At 41.9% G+C, this 18,826-nt stretch overlaps 2 protein-coding genes across 8 annotated transcripts in view; one reads left to right on the top strand and one right to left on the bottom strand.

Annotated features, from left to right (window-relative positions):
• Nucleotides 1–13,762, bottom strand: adss2 (adenylosuccinate synthase 2). Of its 2 annotated transcripts, none has more exons than XM_086045441.1 (13): nt 13,312–13,762; nt 9,126–9,228; nt 8,209–8,277; nt 8,075–8,125; nt 7,930–7,996; nt 5,666–5,773; nt 4,401–4,482; nt 4,192–4,318; nt 2,404–2,558; nt 1,287–1,411; nt 1,123–1,220; nt 888–1,037; nt 1–447 (listed from the first exon to the last, which is right to left on the bottom strand). In XM_086045441.1, the coding sequence occupies exons 1-13, from the start codon at nt 13,468–13,470 to the stop codon at nt 395–397; spliced, it is 1,347 nt and encodes a 448-aa protein (XP_085901567.1). In that variant the 5' UTR covers nt 13,471–13,762; the 3' UTR covers nt 1–394. The 2 variants fall into 2 exon arrangements, with proteins under 2 accessions (XP_085901567.1, XP_085901568.1); XM_086045442.1 differs by having other exon boundaries at nt 9,020–9,228; nt 13,312–13,461.
• A 1,813-nt stretch (nt 13,763–15,575) lies between these two features.
• The window catches only part of LOC147140195 (uncharacterized), a 21,191-nt gene continuing 17,940 nt past the window's right edge, over nt 15,576–18,826 (top strand). For 4 of the 6 annotated variants that reach the window (XM_086045445.1, XM_086045447.1, XM_086045448.1 and 1 more), the window contains exons 1-2: nt 15,576–15,832; nt 16,651–18,794. In XM_086045445.1, coding sequence (XP_085901571.1) covers nt 15,652–15,832; nt 16,651–17,525 — 1,056 coding nt within the window. In that variant the 5' untranslated portion in view covers nt 15,576–15,651 and the 3' untranslated portion in view covers nt 17,526–18,794. The remainder of the gene's footprint in view (nt 15,833–16,650; nt 18,795–18,826) is intronic. The other 2 variants (XM_086045449.1, XM_086045450.1) reach the window with 1 other exon arrangement.

Genomic DNA, 18,826 nt, shown 5'->3' with positions numbered 1-18,826 from the left:
TTTGGTTGAGTCTTTTTTTTTTCTTTTGACAGAAAAATAAAAAAAGTCAATATGAAAAGATCCCTTTTACCTTTAAGTCAAGAAAGTGTCATGTCCACCTGACTGACAGAATAAAACACAAAAGCATCTTTAAAATAGGACAGGCATAGCGCGATTCAAACAGTGTGGGTGGCTTCACATGTTAATGGCGCTGGTGTATGCTGAGCTTATTGAGGCACTGGTACAAAGGGCTAATGAGGTTTAAAATCCCGGCACGGAAGCGGTTCTGACAGTACAGTGTGTAAAAAGCCTTCCAAATCTGACAGTCGCATCAGGAATCAAGAGGGTCCAGTCAGGTAGTCAGGCTGTTTGTGTGTTTGCGCGTTGGAAGAGGCTGTCTGGATGTTGGTGGTGTCTAGAAGAGCTGGATCATGGACTCCCGAGACTTGCCCACGCCGATCCATTTGACTGTGAGCAAACACAAAAGGACATTTTACACCCGGTGTAAAAACTCACAAAATGGCTTCCCTGTCTGGATTATCTTCAAGATTATGTAGGTATTCAACTAAGGGTGTTGCCATTATTTCTCAGTCGAACTTCACACATTGATGACAGCATAAAATAATAAATTGCCTAGTTGTTGTATCCATTGGATTTTATTATTCTCATCTACAAGTGGAAAACCGGCGGATGAATTGAAGATTAAATCCTTTTCAAGTAGTTTTTTGCCCTTTAATTTTGAACAGTGTTAACGTTTTAACTGTGCATTGTGTTACGATAATATCCAAAGTATTTTTTAGGAACACAACTTCTGCTATAACTGTTGACGACCACAATGTATTCTAACGAGCGAAGTCATAGCTGGGGAAACAATTGTGATGTTATTTCTGCTCGGCGTGCATTCGTACCAGGCACTCCGACGTGCTCCTCCACGAAGCGCACATATTTCTGAGCGTTCTCCGGGAGCTCGTCGAAGCTCCTGGCGGCCGTCGTGTTGCTGTTCCAGCCTGGCAGCGTCTCGTATTGGACCTCCACATGCAGCAGCACCTCCTGATTGGCTACCCACACAGTCACATCACTTGAATATCGCATCCTTAATGGTGTTTTAAAAAACCAACAACAACCAAACGGTTCTTCACTCACCTGGGAAGTACGGTATTGTTTGGCCGTCAACTTTGTATGCCACGCCCACTTTGATCTCAGGGAGGACGTCAAGTATGTCCAGTTTGGTTAGTGCTAAACTACAAAGTGCAGAGATTCAGCCCGGATTGCTGAAATAACATTTGTGCGAAAGGTGGTGAACTCACGCCGTGAAGCCGTTGATCATGTGCGCGTATTTGATGAGCACCAGGTCCAGCCAACCGCAGCGCCGCTTCCTTTCTGTGGTCACCCCAACCTCCTTGCCGCGGGTCTGCAGCAGATCGCCGATGTCCTGAATGCCACAACATGGGTACCCATTGGTTGAACGAGTTAAAAACAGAATCGAAAATGTCGCCACTGATAGGCAGACGAGTCATGTAAACTGCTTAATTTAATTTTTTACATTTCTGACAGTTGATTGGCATGGTAGTGACGAAGGTTTATTACTCCATTATTAATAAAATATTTTCAAAAATATTGTAAATGATAAATGAGCATAGGTTACAAGGTTTTAATATAATATATAGCATAGGTTTTAATATAATATTAAAACATATTTTAAATCATTCACTCATTCATTGCCAAAAACGGTTTTTATGTCTTTTCACAGTCCAGCCATTCAATCCCAGGAACGTATATATATTTTTTCCACATTTTTTCAAACGTTAGGGTAAAAGAGGGTCTGAAAATGTCTGGCAGTGAATGAATTTTAAAAAAAGGCAAAAAAAACAATGTGTCATATCATCAGCAATGAAAGCTTATTATAAAAAACTAAAAAGCATAACATACTATTGTTTTGTGACTATAAAAAAATTAAATGCATAAATTACGTTTTTAAATTGAAAAGCTATGAACATTATCAAATATATACATATAGATAAATTCAAGACAAATATGTAAAAACAAAAATCCATTGTAATGTACCACAATTTTCTGAGGGTTAAAAACATTTTACAGCGCTTCAATGCGTTTTGACCTTGCTTATTATTGACAGCAATGCCACAAAGCCTCCTCTAGATGGTGCTGTTTGAAAGGTATTAGTTATTGCACATTGTGAAGAGCTGCATCAAAAACTAAATGCCCATTTTTGATTGATTGATTAAAAAGTATTAAAAAGCCCTATTTGCATAGGCACTTACTTATTTTACTTATTTAGATACAGCACGTGCCTATAGGTGTACCTAATGATTTGCCTCATGAGACTACACTTGTACAATTTTGCAACACACGCGAAAAACTATCTTTATGTACAATATATTTAGATAGCTTTGTTTGTTGACGTACATTGTTCTGCTCGGATGGGAAGGCGCCGATGCCCACCCGGGTGGTGTAGGCCTTGACCACTCCGTAAACCTGGCCGACATTCTGTGGCGGCATCCCGAGGCCCGTGCACACCCCGCCCACCGTGCAGTTGGACGACGTCACAAACGGATACGTCCCTGAAAAAGACACAAACTTGTTAATATGTGCTTTGTGACGATGGTTTTGCTTAGTTTTGCTATCGAGTGTACGCAGGTGGCAAAAGTGGTTAGTTTGTCCTGAAGTCAAAAGACACTTTTTACATCTGTTGACGTTATCTTCAGAGGTTGGGAAAAAAAAAAAAGTATCAAGCCAATTTTGCCAAATGTAAGGAGTAAAAGTAAAAAAACAGAAAAATAACCATTTAAATTCCACAAAAAAGCTCCATGCTGAGGCCACTACAGTAAAGTACTTCCTACCACTGGTTTACATATACTCCCTAGGTTGACATAACACATGTTTATTTTAGTGCGTCCTGATATACTTGGCGAGCCAACTGGGTCATGTCGAGTAGCCACAACCGGACACCGCTGGCAATGCAGCGGGTCGACTGCGCCGAAGGTCCTCCGATTATGTCCAACATTCCAAAAAAAGCCTTTGACAACTCTAAGAACTCTTTGACAAGAATATCGTCTTTGCAACTGTCATAAAAGTGTATAAACTTGTGTGTATAATTAAACTGCACGATACACAAACGCAGGAAGAAAAAAACAAGTATTACCTAAGGTTAATGTTGTTGGCATGTGAAGGAGATTGGTGTCATAAACTCATCTCTTTAACATTCTTATTCATCACGCAAGTGTCAAAAGTTAACCACAATAAATGTGAATAACTGCGATCACGAGTCGACAATAAGAGGAGGAAGAGAAAGAAAGAAAACAACGAAAGCGAAAGAAAGAAGAAAACAATGAGACATCATTTAATAAGTGACAGCACAAAGTGGAGTCCGACTTCCAGTAAAGTGCCCTGTACATTCTTCTCATAATAAAGCCAAAGAAAAAGCCAAACGAAGAGTTAATCCATTGCTGAGCCAACCTCTTGCCATCTCACATGACACATCTATTCCAAAGGTTTTCTGATGCATGCACTATAATTCCAAATCGTACCACTTGATTGGGACTTCAATGCTTTTACTGTTGCTTTTTTATTTTTATTACAGCTGGAGCAAATGGGAATCAAACGTTAGTGCCTCGACACGCGCGTGCATCACAGTCGAGTGTTGTGTCATCAAAAGGACACGGGTTCAATGCCCGTGGCGGCCAGTGTAAATCAGCAGGCGTGATGTGGCAGAGCATGGTGATCCTGTCAATCATTTCAGGGAATTTTGGCAAACAAATGACAAAGGAAGTCACTTGTCACTTGGTCTGCTACTGCTGCTGCCGTGACATTTGCCAGTTTCCTTTCAACTGTCATGAGAGGGGCACTGCACCCTGATAGCACCAAATTGTTTCTATCAGTGTGGAGTTTAGAACGATGCCTCACTGTCACATTTTTTTTTTGTGTGTGGGGGGGGGTACGGCATTCATTATCATGATGACCAGGGGTGGAGCTAGGGTTTTGAGATGCCAATTTAGCAACATTTATTAACCCTCTAGCAACATTTCTTCTTTTTTTTTTAAATAAAAGTAGCAAACCTAGCCACTTGTGGTTGAACATGGTTAAATATTTAACAGAAAAATCGACAATAGATGAACGGCAATATAAGGAGGGATTACTGTATATGTTTAGACATACACAGTCACGGGAGACATGCACGTTCGTTTCACAACTGACCAAAGTCGATGTCCAGCAGCGCCGCGTTCGCTCCCTCCACCAGGATGTTCTTGGGAGGCCCGTGAAGAGCCTCATACATGTAGTGCACGCCGTCCCTCACCATTGGCTTGATCTGCTCCACGTAAGCCTGGAGAAAAAAAAAAAAAAAACACGTTTAACGGGGTTATGAATTTTTAGGGCAATTATGCGTACTATTTTCCAGCCTTTACCTTTAATTTGACCAGCTCGCCCTCCATGTCTATTTGCAGAGTGGGGTACATGGCCTGGTACTGCCGGGCCAAGACTTTATACCTGCATCATTCAACGAGATGCACCTTCTCATCCACATTTATAAAAAATAGTCTTACATAAAAAAATAAAAACAAATAATCAAAGGCTCCCTTATTTAAAAAAATAAATAAATAAACAACAATCCAGATCGTTGCCTTCAATCTAGAGGAGGCCAACGGGATTTGTAAAAATTAAGCACCACACCCCAAATGGACGACTCCTTTTTTACTTCAGTAAAAGCAAATCAGTTGCAAGTCGTGTCTAATTCCATGTGTGTTGTGGTTGACATGGTATCTGTAATGTTGAAGCTTACGGTTGAGTTTAGAAAAAAGTGCGTACAAACATTAGCTAGCATGTGTAAATGCCTGAACCCGAGGAGACGCAAGGTGCCGTCCGCAGTCGAATACATTTTCATGTCTCTGGACAATACATCATGTAAATGAAATTAAGGTTGAGTTAAAGATTGTTTTTATTAGCACAGCAGACATGTGAACATGAAGTTGACAACTGACTTTAAATCAAAATGTATCAAAATAAAGGCCTCCCCCTAATAAATGCTTTAACCCTAGTAGATGGCAAGTGCCCAATGCAGTTGAGTAAATATCTCTGGACACCATGTGATGGTTATTACCACAGCTGACATGGCAGCTGTAAAGCTGAAGTCTACGGTTGGGTTAAAAAAAAAAAAAAATGAAGGCCTCCCCCTAATAGATGCTCGGGACTCTCTGCAGTTGAGTAAATAAACAGCCACTATGTGAGGAATTATGACAAAGCTTTACATGCATGCTGTCAATATCACAGCAGATAAGGAACTTGTCAAGCTCAAGTTTACGGTAGAGTCCAAACAAAGAAAAAACACGAAGAAAAGCTTGCAACTAAACAGTCTGGTACCCTCTGCAGTTGAGTACAGAAACAGCTGCTGAGAAAATGCGATAGGTTCACAATTTGGCATGTTTGCTGTCGCATGCACACACCTGCACAGCACGGCACCTGTAAAGCTCAAGTTTACAGCGAAGTCAAATGAAAAAAACGTGTACAAATAAAGTCCTCCCTCAAATAAATACCTTAAGTTCTGCATGTGTCAAGTTTTCAGTGTCTTAAATTTAAGAGTTGTCGAAGACCGCGCTAATTTGGGGAACATTGTTACGTTACAGCTTTCCGGTACTGTGGAGGGGCACGCGCATAAGATAAAAGATTCGCAAACCTTTCGGAGAAGTGTGTGAAGTCCGCCAGCAGGTCGCATATCCGGAGGCCACTGCGCGCCGCCTTGGTAGAATACACTGGCCCGATGCCCTTCTTTGTCGTCCCCAGGCTGAGCGATGCAAAAATCAAAGACAAAATTAACATTCAGTTAGTCATTTTAAAAATCACATGTCAACCTTATAAAGCGGAAGCTTGAATATTTGGATTTAGCACATTTTATTGAGCACTAAATGAGACGTCAGCAGTCACCTGATGATTTTTTGCCGACACTGCATTTTCCCTTTTCGGCTTGCTAGCCATTAACATGAGACTCGCACTATTAAAAGAGGGTACTGTAGCACGCGGGTACTGTAATTGGCTGGCCGTGCACACCAGCTATCCTTGCACATTATTGGGTTTCATCATTAACCCTGCCAAAGAGCGAAACTATGTAAAACACGCTGAGACCAGTCACTCTGTTGGCTACGACACTTTAAACCTTCAGAGCAGAATGCCTCAAAAGTGAGACATTGAGTGCTACTCAAATTTTGTGGAAAAATATGCTTCCGAAGTCAGTGAGCATAGTCACACAAGTGTGTTTCACTTATTATTTTAGGTGGGTTTTTTTTCTTCATTTTTTGAAATGATGTCTGATGTCTGCACAGGAAGAGCACAAAGGAAAAGCGCGATTATAACCACAGAACAGGAAATGAAACGGTTCGGTTCACATTGGGTACAATAAAGAAACAAAATGCAAAACGCAATCTTTATATTGTGTAAACAGGAACAGAAATAAGCATTTAAAAAAAAAACTGCTAGTCATGAATTCTCCAATTAAAACACGTACACAATAACATCAAAAAGAAATCTAGACTATTTTTCTATCTAGTTTCTGTGATTGGCTGGCGACAAGTCCAGCATTCATCTCGCCTCCTGTCCAAAGTCAAGTACAGTAATGGAAACGGATGGATGGAAATACGGGTGTAGACAAGTACAACAGTAAACCATGTGAAGCGGCTGAAATGCTAAGCTCGAATAACAACAAAGGTCGTTTCAAATGAGTCTGCCAAAAGCAAGTGCTTAGCCAGCGGCAGAGCTGCACTGTATTTATGTACAGCAGTTCCACTTTAATGAGAAGGTTCCATGTGGGAACTTGATAGGCCGTAAATACGTCACGACACCCCAAACTAAACCGCTTTTTTTTTTCTTTTTTTCTTTTAATCAATGCTGTTGATCATGTGTTTTGCATTGCGGTTTGCACTGCCCTGCAAATGAATCCCCGTGAGCGTTTTTATTGCATCGTGTCTGCGTTCTTTGAAGGTTTAAACGTTTCTGGCAACGCGCGGCTCGTCGTGTGACTCGGATCCATCGGAGCGCTGCTTGAAGGATGCCTGGAGATGTTGGAAAGGCACCAGCTCGTTGCTTGCAGCCGTCGACCCGAGCCTTTAAAAGCATTCTCTCGCTCTCTAACGCGCACACACTCTCACTCTGGCAGAGTGTCCAGGGCCATGAAGACGCGCCAGCTTTCAACAGGAATTACTGGAGCCTTTCTTGATGCTAATGATCGGAATGCTCGGCGGGCTCCCGCTCGACATTCTTCACACACGCCGTGAACAGTTTTACAAGTACATATACATCCGTATGGAGTTATGCCGTTCGCAAAAAAGAATTGTTCGTGCATGTTTATGGAAACTACTCAGTCAGATAAAATAAACAGTGACACATTCAAGTGTTTCATCCATCCAGAAATCCAAGCGGTTTATCAACCCTGAAAATGTTCACTTTAGGCATTTTTGAACATTATAAGCACCAGTGATGCTTTTCCAGGATTTGAAAAGAGGTTACTCCCTCCGGTATGCTCTTTAGCAGGTCAAATGCATGCTCGATTGGGTTTAAGTCCGGAGATTGAACCCGGCCGTTGCTCGCCTAAACATGTGTTTATGTTATCGTGTCACATTATGGGCCGGCATAGCTCGGTGGTAGAGTGGTCCTCTCCCAACCTAGAGGTTGTGGGTTCAATCCCCTGCCCCTTTGACCATGTCAGTGTCCTTGAGCAAGACTCTGAACCCCCAGTTGCTCTTTATGCTGCGTGAATGGGGAGTCACTGTGGAGCGCCTTGTAGGTGGAAAAGCGCTATATAAGTGAAAGCCCATTTACTAGAAAAATACTGCCATCTAAGTTATGGAACCTATCGAACAATACCAAGAAATACAAGATGAAACTATGAATATTTTTTTTTCCCCTCATTGTGTGTGTTTCTGTGTGGTAGCCATGGCGATTCCTTACTTTTTGCCCGCTTGCTCTTGCCTCAGCTGCTCTTGAACGCCATCCACGGCTTGGTGGAAATCAAACACTGCGGAGAAGGCAGAGAGCAGATATACACACTCGCAACTTGGAGAAGGTCCCGCACACATCTTCAGGCGGGACTTACCGATGTGCGCCCTGTCCGAGATGATCAACCTTTTCTCCCAGCCTTTCAGACCTGCGCCCCCAAATACAGTTTGACACTCAAGCGACGGAAGCGGCGCCACACGCGGCAACTCACGCTGAGCAAAGTCAACTCACTTTTGCCTTTGCGCTCGTTCTTTGCGGCCTCTTCGAACAGGCCAGGGAGGTGGATCACGACACCGTTACCTGATGTCGAAAGAACAAAAGCAGAACAAGGCTGTGAGGAGGAGTGCTTACATACGTTAGTGTACACTTCTACACAAACGCGTCAAAATGTCCATCGCTCTAAAAGAGATGAAACGTTTTTTCATTTCAGAGGAAATGAAACCAGAAAGACCGTCATTGGCCCACCGCGGCGGCCATTTGAGTTTTTATAAAGTCTATAAAATGACATCACTGTTGCTCAGGGCTCGGATAACAACCAATCATGGCGCAGCTTCAGAAAACAGGTGAGCAGCGATTGGTCATTACCTGAGCAACTGTGACGTCGTTTTCAGTCGACAGCAAGTGACAAAATGGCCGCCCCCTGAGATGGCTAAAAATGGGTGAATTTGACAGCTTAACTCATATTCCACAAACGCAATATTAATCAAATTGCCTTGTTTTGACGAGTGCGCCTGCATACAACATATTATTGCAAAGATTTTTTAAGCATATTAAGTGCACGTGCGTGTGAGGCTAACAAAGGATCCCATTAGTTCATGAAACTAGTGTCGATGCATTGACGTTTGGCTGCAGGTCACAACTATTACGCTGAAGGCGAGTTTAAAAAAGGGCAGAGGCACTGAAAGGGGTGCAGTGAGTTGCACTAAAGGGGCTAGGCTAAGTGGTACGAAGGGGAGAGTTACAGGTCGTGTGGATGGTACTAAAGGGGTGACGAGAAGGGGGCACTAACAGTACTGGCGCTAAAGGGGGTGCAATAGCTTACACTTAAGATGGGTGTGATAGGCGGTCCTAAAGGGCGTGTTGTAGGTGGTACTTAAGGGGTGGCATGTAAACGCCACTAAAGCGGCCACCAGTCGGGCGTAACGCACCGATGAAGGCGGTGACATCGGGGTTAATGATGCCGCTGGGGAGGAGGTGAAAGTCGTACTCCACTGAGTCCACCACCACCGTGTGCCCTGCGTTGTTCCCGCCCTGCAGAGGAGACACACACAGACACACACTTGAAGAGATGGCCATTGGAAAGTTCGGCAACTTTGTTTGACTGAGCTGGAATGCAGACTGAATAGTTTAGCAGGTAACAACAAGCAGCGTTTTAAAAATTGTTCCAAGTCCACTGCCCGAGATCCACTCCCATTTTTAGAGCAGGTGAGCTGTTGCATGTAATCGCGATCTGGAATGTCACTCAGTAGAGGGCAGACCTCCACCAAGGCCAAATATATTTGAAGAAATGAAATATTCCGGCACTTGTTGGAACTAGTTCAATATTGAATGCACTTGTTCATGAGCTGCTGAGCTGCCCCGTGACCAGGATGTGTTCGCTTTTCCAAAGCAGCCCGAGGCGATAAACGAGGCGCAGCATGTGCTCCGACCGCATGCACTTCTGGTTATTCCTGGACACGGACAGCAACACCCCAAAAGTAGAGCAAACATTTAGAACTTGGGGCACTTACAAAATGGACTAGTTGTTCTGAGATCATAGTGTGAAAAGTGTGTCAAAGATTATCAAAGCGGGCCGAGGAAATGTGACATGTCCGGCGAGCTGGAGGATAATTTTCAACAGCTGGATGACTGTGACGCTAGCAAAGCGACAAATACATTTTTTATTTGATGAGTTTTATCAATCATGCTGAAAACACGAGACTAACCAAGAAACAACGAATCCCTATTTGGCTCTCAACAGAAGCGATTGTAATGACGAAAAGTAAATGTAAATTTGTTGCGCATCCTTCGTTCAGGCGTGAGGCCAAAGCTTTTTAAGATCTAATAACCTGTGCTGATTAACCAACAAAATTGGCGCAAACCTAGCTAACTAAGCGAAACCCTGATGGGTGACGTCGCTGCTCTATTTGGACCCAATGCAAGCTGACAGTGACAACAAAAAAGGAAAAATAAATGTATTGCTGTCCATCTTCATTTGTGCCTTTCCTTCATCTGTGCTTACTAATGAAGTAACAAAGAATAGCTGACAGAATGAATTAAAAAAAAAAAAAAAAAAAAGTCAACAATGTGAAGCAGGTACATGTTGGGCATTTTGTTCTTGGCTGTTTACGCCGGTTACTTGGCAGTGCTGCGGTGCCATGGTGAAAAGACTCAAGCGATGGTGCTGGCAACCAACCACTATTATGCCCGACCCTTTGCCACGCCCACTTCTTGAAGTATCGTTTTACAAGCGGCCGAGGGCACTTGTCATGTCAACGTTGGATCGTCATGGCCCAAACATGTTTAGTGCGCAAAGGCAGCGGACAAGGTTTCTGCAGACACAAATACTTTAGGGTAGACTCGTAAATCAAAATCAAAGTCAGACTGTGGGAGTGGTGGGCCTCGCCGTGCTTCTACTGGCGGGAAAATGGGCCGGTTTACCTTGAAGAGCTCGTTTTTGATCCTCGTGACTTCCACGAAGATGTGCTTCTACTCTCCGGAAACGGTTATGTCATGATACAAGTGTGTGTATTCAGACTAGCGCTTACTCTCCGGGCAAAAGTGCCCCCTGTGTCATAACATTAGTGTGTACAAACACCTCAACTAGTGAGTTACCGTCAGGGCCAACGGAACAGTCAGCTGACGTGTTTTGCAACAATTTTGACATTTATGTTAAAGACTTTTGTTTTTCGCAAGCAAAATAGACATCTTATTCACGCACATAGTGGCATTGGTTTACTAAATTGCAGATGGTTGACTTTCATAAACACACTTTTAAGAATAATATTAAAAATAAAATACCCAAAATAATAAAATACCAAAATAAAAGGACTGTAATGGAGAATTGCAGAAGGAAGTCGGAAGAGTTTTCACAGGAGTAAGATAATTGCAGGTGCTGTTTTGGTTTGGGTTAGGCTACACCGTACTGTAACAATTTATTTATTTGTATGGGAAAAGAGAAGTGTCAATTTGAGGAACGTGATTCCTAGTCTTCGGGGAGATGACGCATCCAGCACTTCAATAAGACACAGACCCTTATTTGAGGAAATACAGTATCACTCAAGTGTGTAACGGGATGCCAAATATGTGCAACGGGATGCCATATATCACAGTTGAGTTTGTATTCTGAAAAAAGTTATTAAACAAAAAGTTTTGACATTCTTCCAAAGCATATTTGTTGTTAAAGTCTGCTTGCCGGAGGCTGAACTAAACTGTCCGTGTTTATAGAGTAGACATGTGGCTATACAACCTGAGGCAGTTGCATATCCTGTCGCTTACGAAATATGCGGGACGAGAAATTGCAAAATGTTCATATTGTCTGCTCTAGTTCAAGTCATTCCCTCGGGCCTTTTTACAGAAAACATGTTTGTTATTTCCACTGTAAACCTTTCTTTGCGTACCAGATATGTGTTGACCAAACAACTTTTCCATAGCTTTGGCTGCAGCCAATCATCACCTCGGTGACGACAGTGCATCGTAACGACCACTACCCAACACTCGGTCTGTCACCTTCCACCCACTCCTGCCGCCCACCACCCATGTCCCAGAGCTGTTAACACCGTGTGACTCGCGGGTCAGTAAGGAACACCGGCCGAGCCAAGAGTGCTGGCAAAGGCTGTTTTATAAAAAGCTCTTGAAACGACACCTGGCACACACCACGCCACTCAAAACATCTCACACCAGACCCGTGAGCAATACACAACCCGTGAGACCATCTGATGCAATTCTACGGATAAAAACCTTTAATTAAACAGCTTAAAATTTGCTTTGAAAAAAAGGACTTGAAATATCTTTTTACACGCACATTTTTTCGATGGGATGTTATTCGCCTACCTAATGAGTACTCTTTGTCGTTTGTACATGTGGTATAGCCAAATACATATGAAAAAAGTGTACAGAAAGCTGCTCACTTCTCAAGATATGCATTACATATGTATCACGCCTTTCCACTTTCAAGGTATTTAAAGCACTTCAACACTGGCATCAGGAGCGGCAACTTAGGTGTCTTGCTTTTATATGGCAAATAAATAACATACACTATTAGCTATATAAATGCATATTATTGGTATATGTGACAAAATCTAGGTACCAATGTCAATAATGGCAATTTATGGACGGAATTATGTTCAATGTTAGACTAATAAAAGCACATTTTTACAGTAAACTCAATGGTGTACTTACAGTAAATATATCTTAACTAAAATTGTCATACGCAAATGTAGTATGTAACAAAGGTGTTGGCAACTTTGCTCACGTGTCAATAATTGTGCTTTATGGCAGAAATAATCTACAATATTTGTTTTATAAAGGCACATTTTTGGCATCGGCTCTGTGTCATGTCCAAATAGGTGACAAGTGTACATAGTGCTGTCAATAGCAGCCAATTAAGGGGGAAATAACATACAATACATTTTTATGAATTTGTTTTTTGTATCTTTGGGTATTGGCTCTTATTTGTGTACCTAATGAGTATGCATATATTAACTGTGCAATTCAAACATAATGACAAGCGTAGGCAATGCTGCTCACATGTGAATGGCAGATTATGAGAAAAAATACGTTTGTAGTACAGTATCAGTTTTGGAAAACTAAAAATAAAAGATACATTGTATACTTTCATTAGTCACGTTACCCAATTACTGTTACATTATGTGATCACAGTAGGGTGTGGATTGTGGAGAGAAATACGGAATTATGACGAAGACTGATATCATATAGTGACTTAAAGTCGCCTTCCAATTAAATTCTTCAGTCCAAGTGTATGTGTTAGGTGTGTCACTCTGTCAAGTAGTGTACGAACATCACGTCATCTTTGAGAGAAAGGGCCACCATTGCTGCTAGTTCAAAGCTAGCGCCTGATCGGTCACTTCAGACCAACCCAAAAGGTGCCCTCAAAGACCCGCTACGAATAGGTGAGCTAAAACACCTAGCAAGACGTCAAGGTGACCTGAGCAGAAAAACAACATATTGGCAACAAACTGTCTGTTAATACTGGGCTGCACGCCAGTTAATGGGTTAGCTTGGTGGAGATGTTAAAAAAAGGGAAATGAAGCCAGCGAGGCAGGAATAGGATGACGAATTTTCCCCGCTTACTAGCTCAACCGAGGGCGCGAGATAAGTGAACGCAACACCAACCTGACATCTGCACACCATGTCGGCGTCTTGCGCCAGCAGGTCCACAACTTTGCCCTTCCCCTCGTCGCCCCACTGCGCGCCCAGCACCACCGTCACCCGGTTGCCCACCGGCGGTCTGCCGGGCCGCGTCGCCGGCTCCTGGCACCCACTTTCCGACATATCCGACCGCTGCTGGGAGCTCCGGGGCTGACGTGTTTAATTTGTGGCTCGGCAACAGAGCGGAGTGGAGTGGTCCTGGGGCCAGCCCACTCACAGGGCAACGTTAGGCGCCAGGAAGTCACACGCCTTGAGCATGCGCACAGGTGTCAACAACGAGGAAGTAGGGCAATGGTGCACGAGTTTAAATGTTTTCGGAGGGGAATTATGAATTAGCTTTACCCCACATATGTATAAAAGTCAACAGAAACATCGTATTTCAACAAAAATGTAGAGCGCCACTGTTCATATATTTGCTTTCCAATTTTATGTAAAATTGGTGATACCTAGGCCATCCCCGTAGTTGTGTATGATGTTTTCCCTCAACATAACAATAAGGCCTTATGATGATGACGATCAAAACGTGACACATGCTACGTTTAAGATGTTTCGTTTTTATACACTATTTAAAACTATGGTGTTGGAAACCCTTTAGGTTGCTGAGTGACCGGAATAGCTATTTGTTAAATAAACGCTGGAATAAATAGCAAATTCATAAATAAGCGCATGCTCGCAGGTGTCTACAACCACAGGATACGTGAACGTTGCACACTTAATTGTAGGGTTTTTATTTAAGTAATAATTATACATTTATTTTGCACTCAACCCGCTTTAAAAGTCAACACAAACATCCCATTTAAATAAAAAAAACAATAGTGGCACAGTTAATTACTTCCTATTTTTGTGTTTTTTAGAGGTGTCAAAATTAATCGATTGACAACTATTCCAATAAACGAGGGTTAATTTAAAGCAAAATCTAACCTTTATCCAACCATAACTCATTTGAGAACCATACCTCATCATTTACAAAACGACTTGGCCAAAAGGCAGCATCGTGCGTTAAAAGGTGAGTAATCGTTTTGAGCCATTGTTTAACTTAAAATGGTCAAAATCGTCTGATTTTAGTCTCTCAATGTTGATTTCTGTAGTCCATGAAAACTGGACTAATTATCTTTTGTGTTTAATCAAAATAAGACTTGCAAACATCTGCTTTTCCTTTGGAAAATGACTGAACCAATAACTGAATCATTTTGAGAAAGGTGAGTACATCCCTCTTGTGTGATATAGCCTAAATGTTGTTTAGTTGTTGTTTTTTAAATTACAAAACAATACCAAATAAACAACAATAATTGGTTGATAAACAGTAATCGGGGAAATTGTTCTTTAATGCACTTTAATGCAAAATAAAATTGTATCCAATCAATTAATGAAATAATGGATAGAATAAACATGGATTCGAAAAATATTCATAGTGACGGCCCTTGTGTTTTTTTCTTCCCAGCCTCGTTGACTGACGTTTGCTCACAATACAATGATGAGGTAGAATAATTTAATGTTTGTTTTATACTGTACACCATTTAACACTATTGTGTTTGGAGTCTCATTGGTTTCAGGCCTAGGGAATGAAATAAATGGTTCAACCTGGCCAAATGACACAAATAATACACATGAAGACAATTATACTGCCATAAATACAGATTCACATGAAATGTATGCATTTTAACAAGATGTGATATTCAATAAATGTAGTGAAGTTGTAGTCCCTTTTCAAGGTTTCTCATTTTTCCTCAGATGTTTTTTTTTTACCCTGCCCTCCTGGGGGTTAAGCTCAGGGATGTCGTTAATATTTGTCAACTGTGGGTATGTGAAGCCCTTTGAGACTTTCTTGTGATTACAGGCTGTATAAATAAATTTGATTTGAATTAAAAAAAATACTGCAGTACTGTATTTTCTTTTGTAATTAGTACTACACTTATTGTCCACTAGCAACAACTATCAAATTTTGCAATTATCAGATTTGTTGATGAAAGGCAAACTGAAACTACGGTACAATGCTGTTTTGTTAAACGTAATTTACCTTTTTTAGTTACACGTTACAATACACATAACTTTTAAAATGTGTTGATGAAAGGAAAGTGACTTATAAAGGGGTAATGATGACTTTAAAATGAGTGGAGTTGAATGTTGAGCTATATTCCAATGCACACTCCATTCGCATGATGGCGGTAATGCACCAAATAACAATTGTCACACATGTTTAAAAAAAAAATAAATAAATAAAAACTTCCGTTACCTCCAGGCAGGCAGCTAGCAGATAGACGCCAGTTTTGTAAACACTGGGCCGAAATTAACAGTTATCTCAAAATGTCACCACCGTTGCTGCTCAAGTCCTTTGTGAACGAACGTCTGGCCACCGCCGCCGAGGAGATATTTGAGTTTTTTCAGCGAATAATCGCAAAATACGAGGAAGAAGCTTCCAGCTCGCAGAAGGAGATCATTCGCCTCCGAGGGGTGCTATCGGATTTTGTGTCACAGGAGAAAAACGGTCAGTTTATTGTTAAAGTTTGCCCATGCACCTAAAAGTTTCGTACAGGATTGATATATATTATTATAACAAATATCTGGCAAATAAATAACAAATATATACCAGATTGTATATATCTGGCAACCTTTGGCACTGGTATGCCCAATAATATAGAAGTTAGAAAGCTGAAGTCATGGGTAATTACTTTATCATCTTAGTTTGTAATATAAGTGTGACGGGTGGAAATAAACAAGGACAGGTACACAAAATATATGATATGACTAAAGCGAATCCCAGAAGGGAAAAAAGCAAAACCTGTTTTTAATATTTTGATTGTCATTTGCTTTTTCGATAAGTAAATGGTAATCGAATTTTTGTGATTTTATTTTTTATTTTAAGACCACATCATCCAGCTTTAGTTGTGAGTGTGTATTATTAATAATCACAATTCAGTATTAGATCAGTGTATAATACATTTTGTTGTTCCCATATTAGTGTTTAGTCAATGAAACCTTTGGGAAAATCTACCCTTGAGAAATAGCCGCTGTATTTTCAAACTTCTTTAAATCAGCAGACCACAAAAAAAATATGTATTTTTCTTCTCACGTTATCTTTAATGAAAATATGCATTTTTGTGGAAGTTGATGCAGTCAGGAAAAAACATTGCTTTTTCCATAAGGAAAGGAGGAAAATCAGATTTTATTTCAAGAAGATAACACCCCCCCCTTCTTTTTTTTTTTAGGGGTTGGCATCAACATTCAAAATACATCCATCGATTGGTAGTAGTGTAATCCGGACAATTACAGTATGCCTAAGAAAATCTGTACTATATTTTTCAGACTTTCAATCAGCAGAGCACAAGGTGGAAAACTGGGAAAATACCCTTGAGCAGCATTCCCATGAATGGGAGTCAAATGGAGCCACTAGTTTTATGGGATCAGAGGTGCCCCACATTAAACAGGAAGCCCCCTGGGATGATCCGAAGGAAGAAAGCATGATCAGAGATGAATCCAGCGTCCTGCATCCACATCGGGAGCAAAACGAACAAAAAGGTGACAGTTTTTTACAACTCTGTGAGAGTAAGACGGGTGAAGCGGAAACTGAATCGTTGCCGCCCCCTGTTGCCTCAACGGAGCAATCACCATTCCTTGACGTAAGTCAGGATGCCCACCAAACTGAGCAAAGCGCTGTTTTCCCACAGACATCAGTCACGCAGGATTATCGTTGTCATCTGTGTGACAAATCATTTTCCTTTAATCACCACTTGGTGAATCACGCTTTGCGCATCCACTGGAGGGACGCGTGCTGCGCCGTGTGCGGCAAAGCGGCGGAGTCCCCCGGACGTCTCACCGAGCACCTTCAGTCCCACCGGGGCTCTAAGACGTGCCCGGCCTGCGGCAAGCGCTGCGGCAGCGTGAGCGCGCTGGCCGAGCACATGACCAGCCACACGGGCGCCAAGCCGTACCGCTGCCACGTGTGCGGCAAGGAGTGCAGCCGCAAGGGCGACCTGAAGATCCACATGAGGATCCACACGGGCGAGAAGCCCTACTGCTGCGCGCACTGCGCCAAGCGCTTCACCCACAGTGGCCACCTCAGGAAGCACCTGAGGACGCACACGGGCGAGCGGCCGCATACGTGCGGCGTGTGCGGGCGAGGCTTCCTGCAGAGCGCCCACCTCAAACATCACTTGATCACTCACGCGCGGATATCTTGACAGGTTCGAGGACCACTTTTCTTTTTCACCGTTGTCCTGATAACAGTCAATTACAGGGGAAGAGCCCAATCTGTTCGAGGCGGAACTCCTGAGTCAAAATGTCACCTTTGTTAGGCATTTTTTCATCCGTCGTCAAAAGTGTCAACAAAAATTCACTCTCATTTCCAAAGGAGGAAATAAAATAAAGCAAATATAAATACAGTGAATCCCCAAATTTTTGCAATGAAACGCTCCCAAAAAGGGTTATGGTTGCCTACAGATGCCACAAGATGGAGGCAAAGCACAGCTTTTGTCAAGTGAAGCTACGCAGCTCACTCCACTTCAACTTTAAATACCAAGATGCCACAAAATGGCAGTATTTTTTTAAGTTTTTTTTAATTTTTTTTTTTTTACTTTGGCCTGAGCACAAAAACAACATAGGTTAGTTTTTCAGTGTAAAACTAAGAATGGGTTCGTCCCCCCAAACGTCTTTGTCATTGCTTTGCTTTTAAGTATCAAATCAAAGCTGTATCCCATTGTTATGTCGCACGAACATCATTCACTGTGAATAAATATTGTTTCTCACATGTTAATAGAGAACAATTTTAATTAACTTTGCACACAAACAAATTCTACTTTTTATTAAAAGATTATAACACCTTCCTGGCTCTCACGTAATTGCAAGCACCTGAGAATGGTTTGATTCCTGAGTCCTGCTCAGGCACTTGTCCCGTAGTCGCAAAAAAAAGGATTAAGTGGAGTATCTTTGTCAGTACAACATCATCCAATTCAACCACTTGTACCTACTAGAGCTTTAATCCTTAGTGGATAGCACATCTGACTCACAGGCGAGAGTTTGAATCGTTGAGTCTGTTTGAATCTTTGCTCAGGTCTTTCTGTTTGCATTTTTTTCTCATTTTCTCCGGGTACTCTGGCTTCCTCCCACAATCCAAAATCATGCATGTTAGGGTCATGGAAGACTAAATATCCATAGGTATGAATGAATTTTAGTGTGAATGGTTGTCCATATGCCTTGTGATTTGCTTTTATAGACCATGAGGAAAGAGCCATAGATCACCACTAGGTGGCCCCATAAAGCGCTTTAATATTTCATTCTTGCCTGCAACTTCCAAAAGTACAGAACACTAAGATTACTCAGAGTGCATATTTGTGTGGGGAAACAGCAGACTAAAATTGCTGACAAGTTTATCATCAAGGGATGCTGAGGACAAATGTTGGATTTTCATCAAGAGGAAGTGTCGACCTACACGGGGGTCCTGACATGAAATGGTGCGCAAACTGTTTTTCTTTCATGTGATTGT

This window comes from Filicampus tigris, chromosome 11 (genome assembly GCF_054856515.1).
Source record: "Filicampus tigris isolate MCC_2025a chromosome 11, RoL_Ftig_1.0, whole genome shotgun sequence".
Lineage (NCBI taxonomy): Eukaryota > Metazoa > Chordata > Actinopteri > Syngnathiformes > Syngnathidae > Filicampus > Filicampus tigris.
This window is presented reverse-complemented; position numbering and strand designations above follow the sequence as displayed.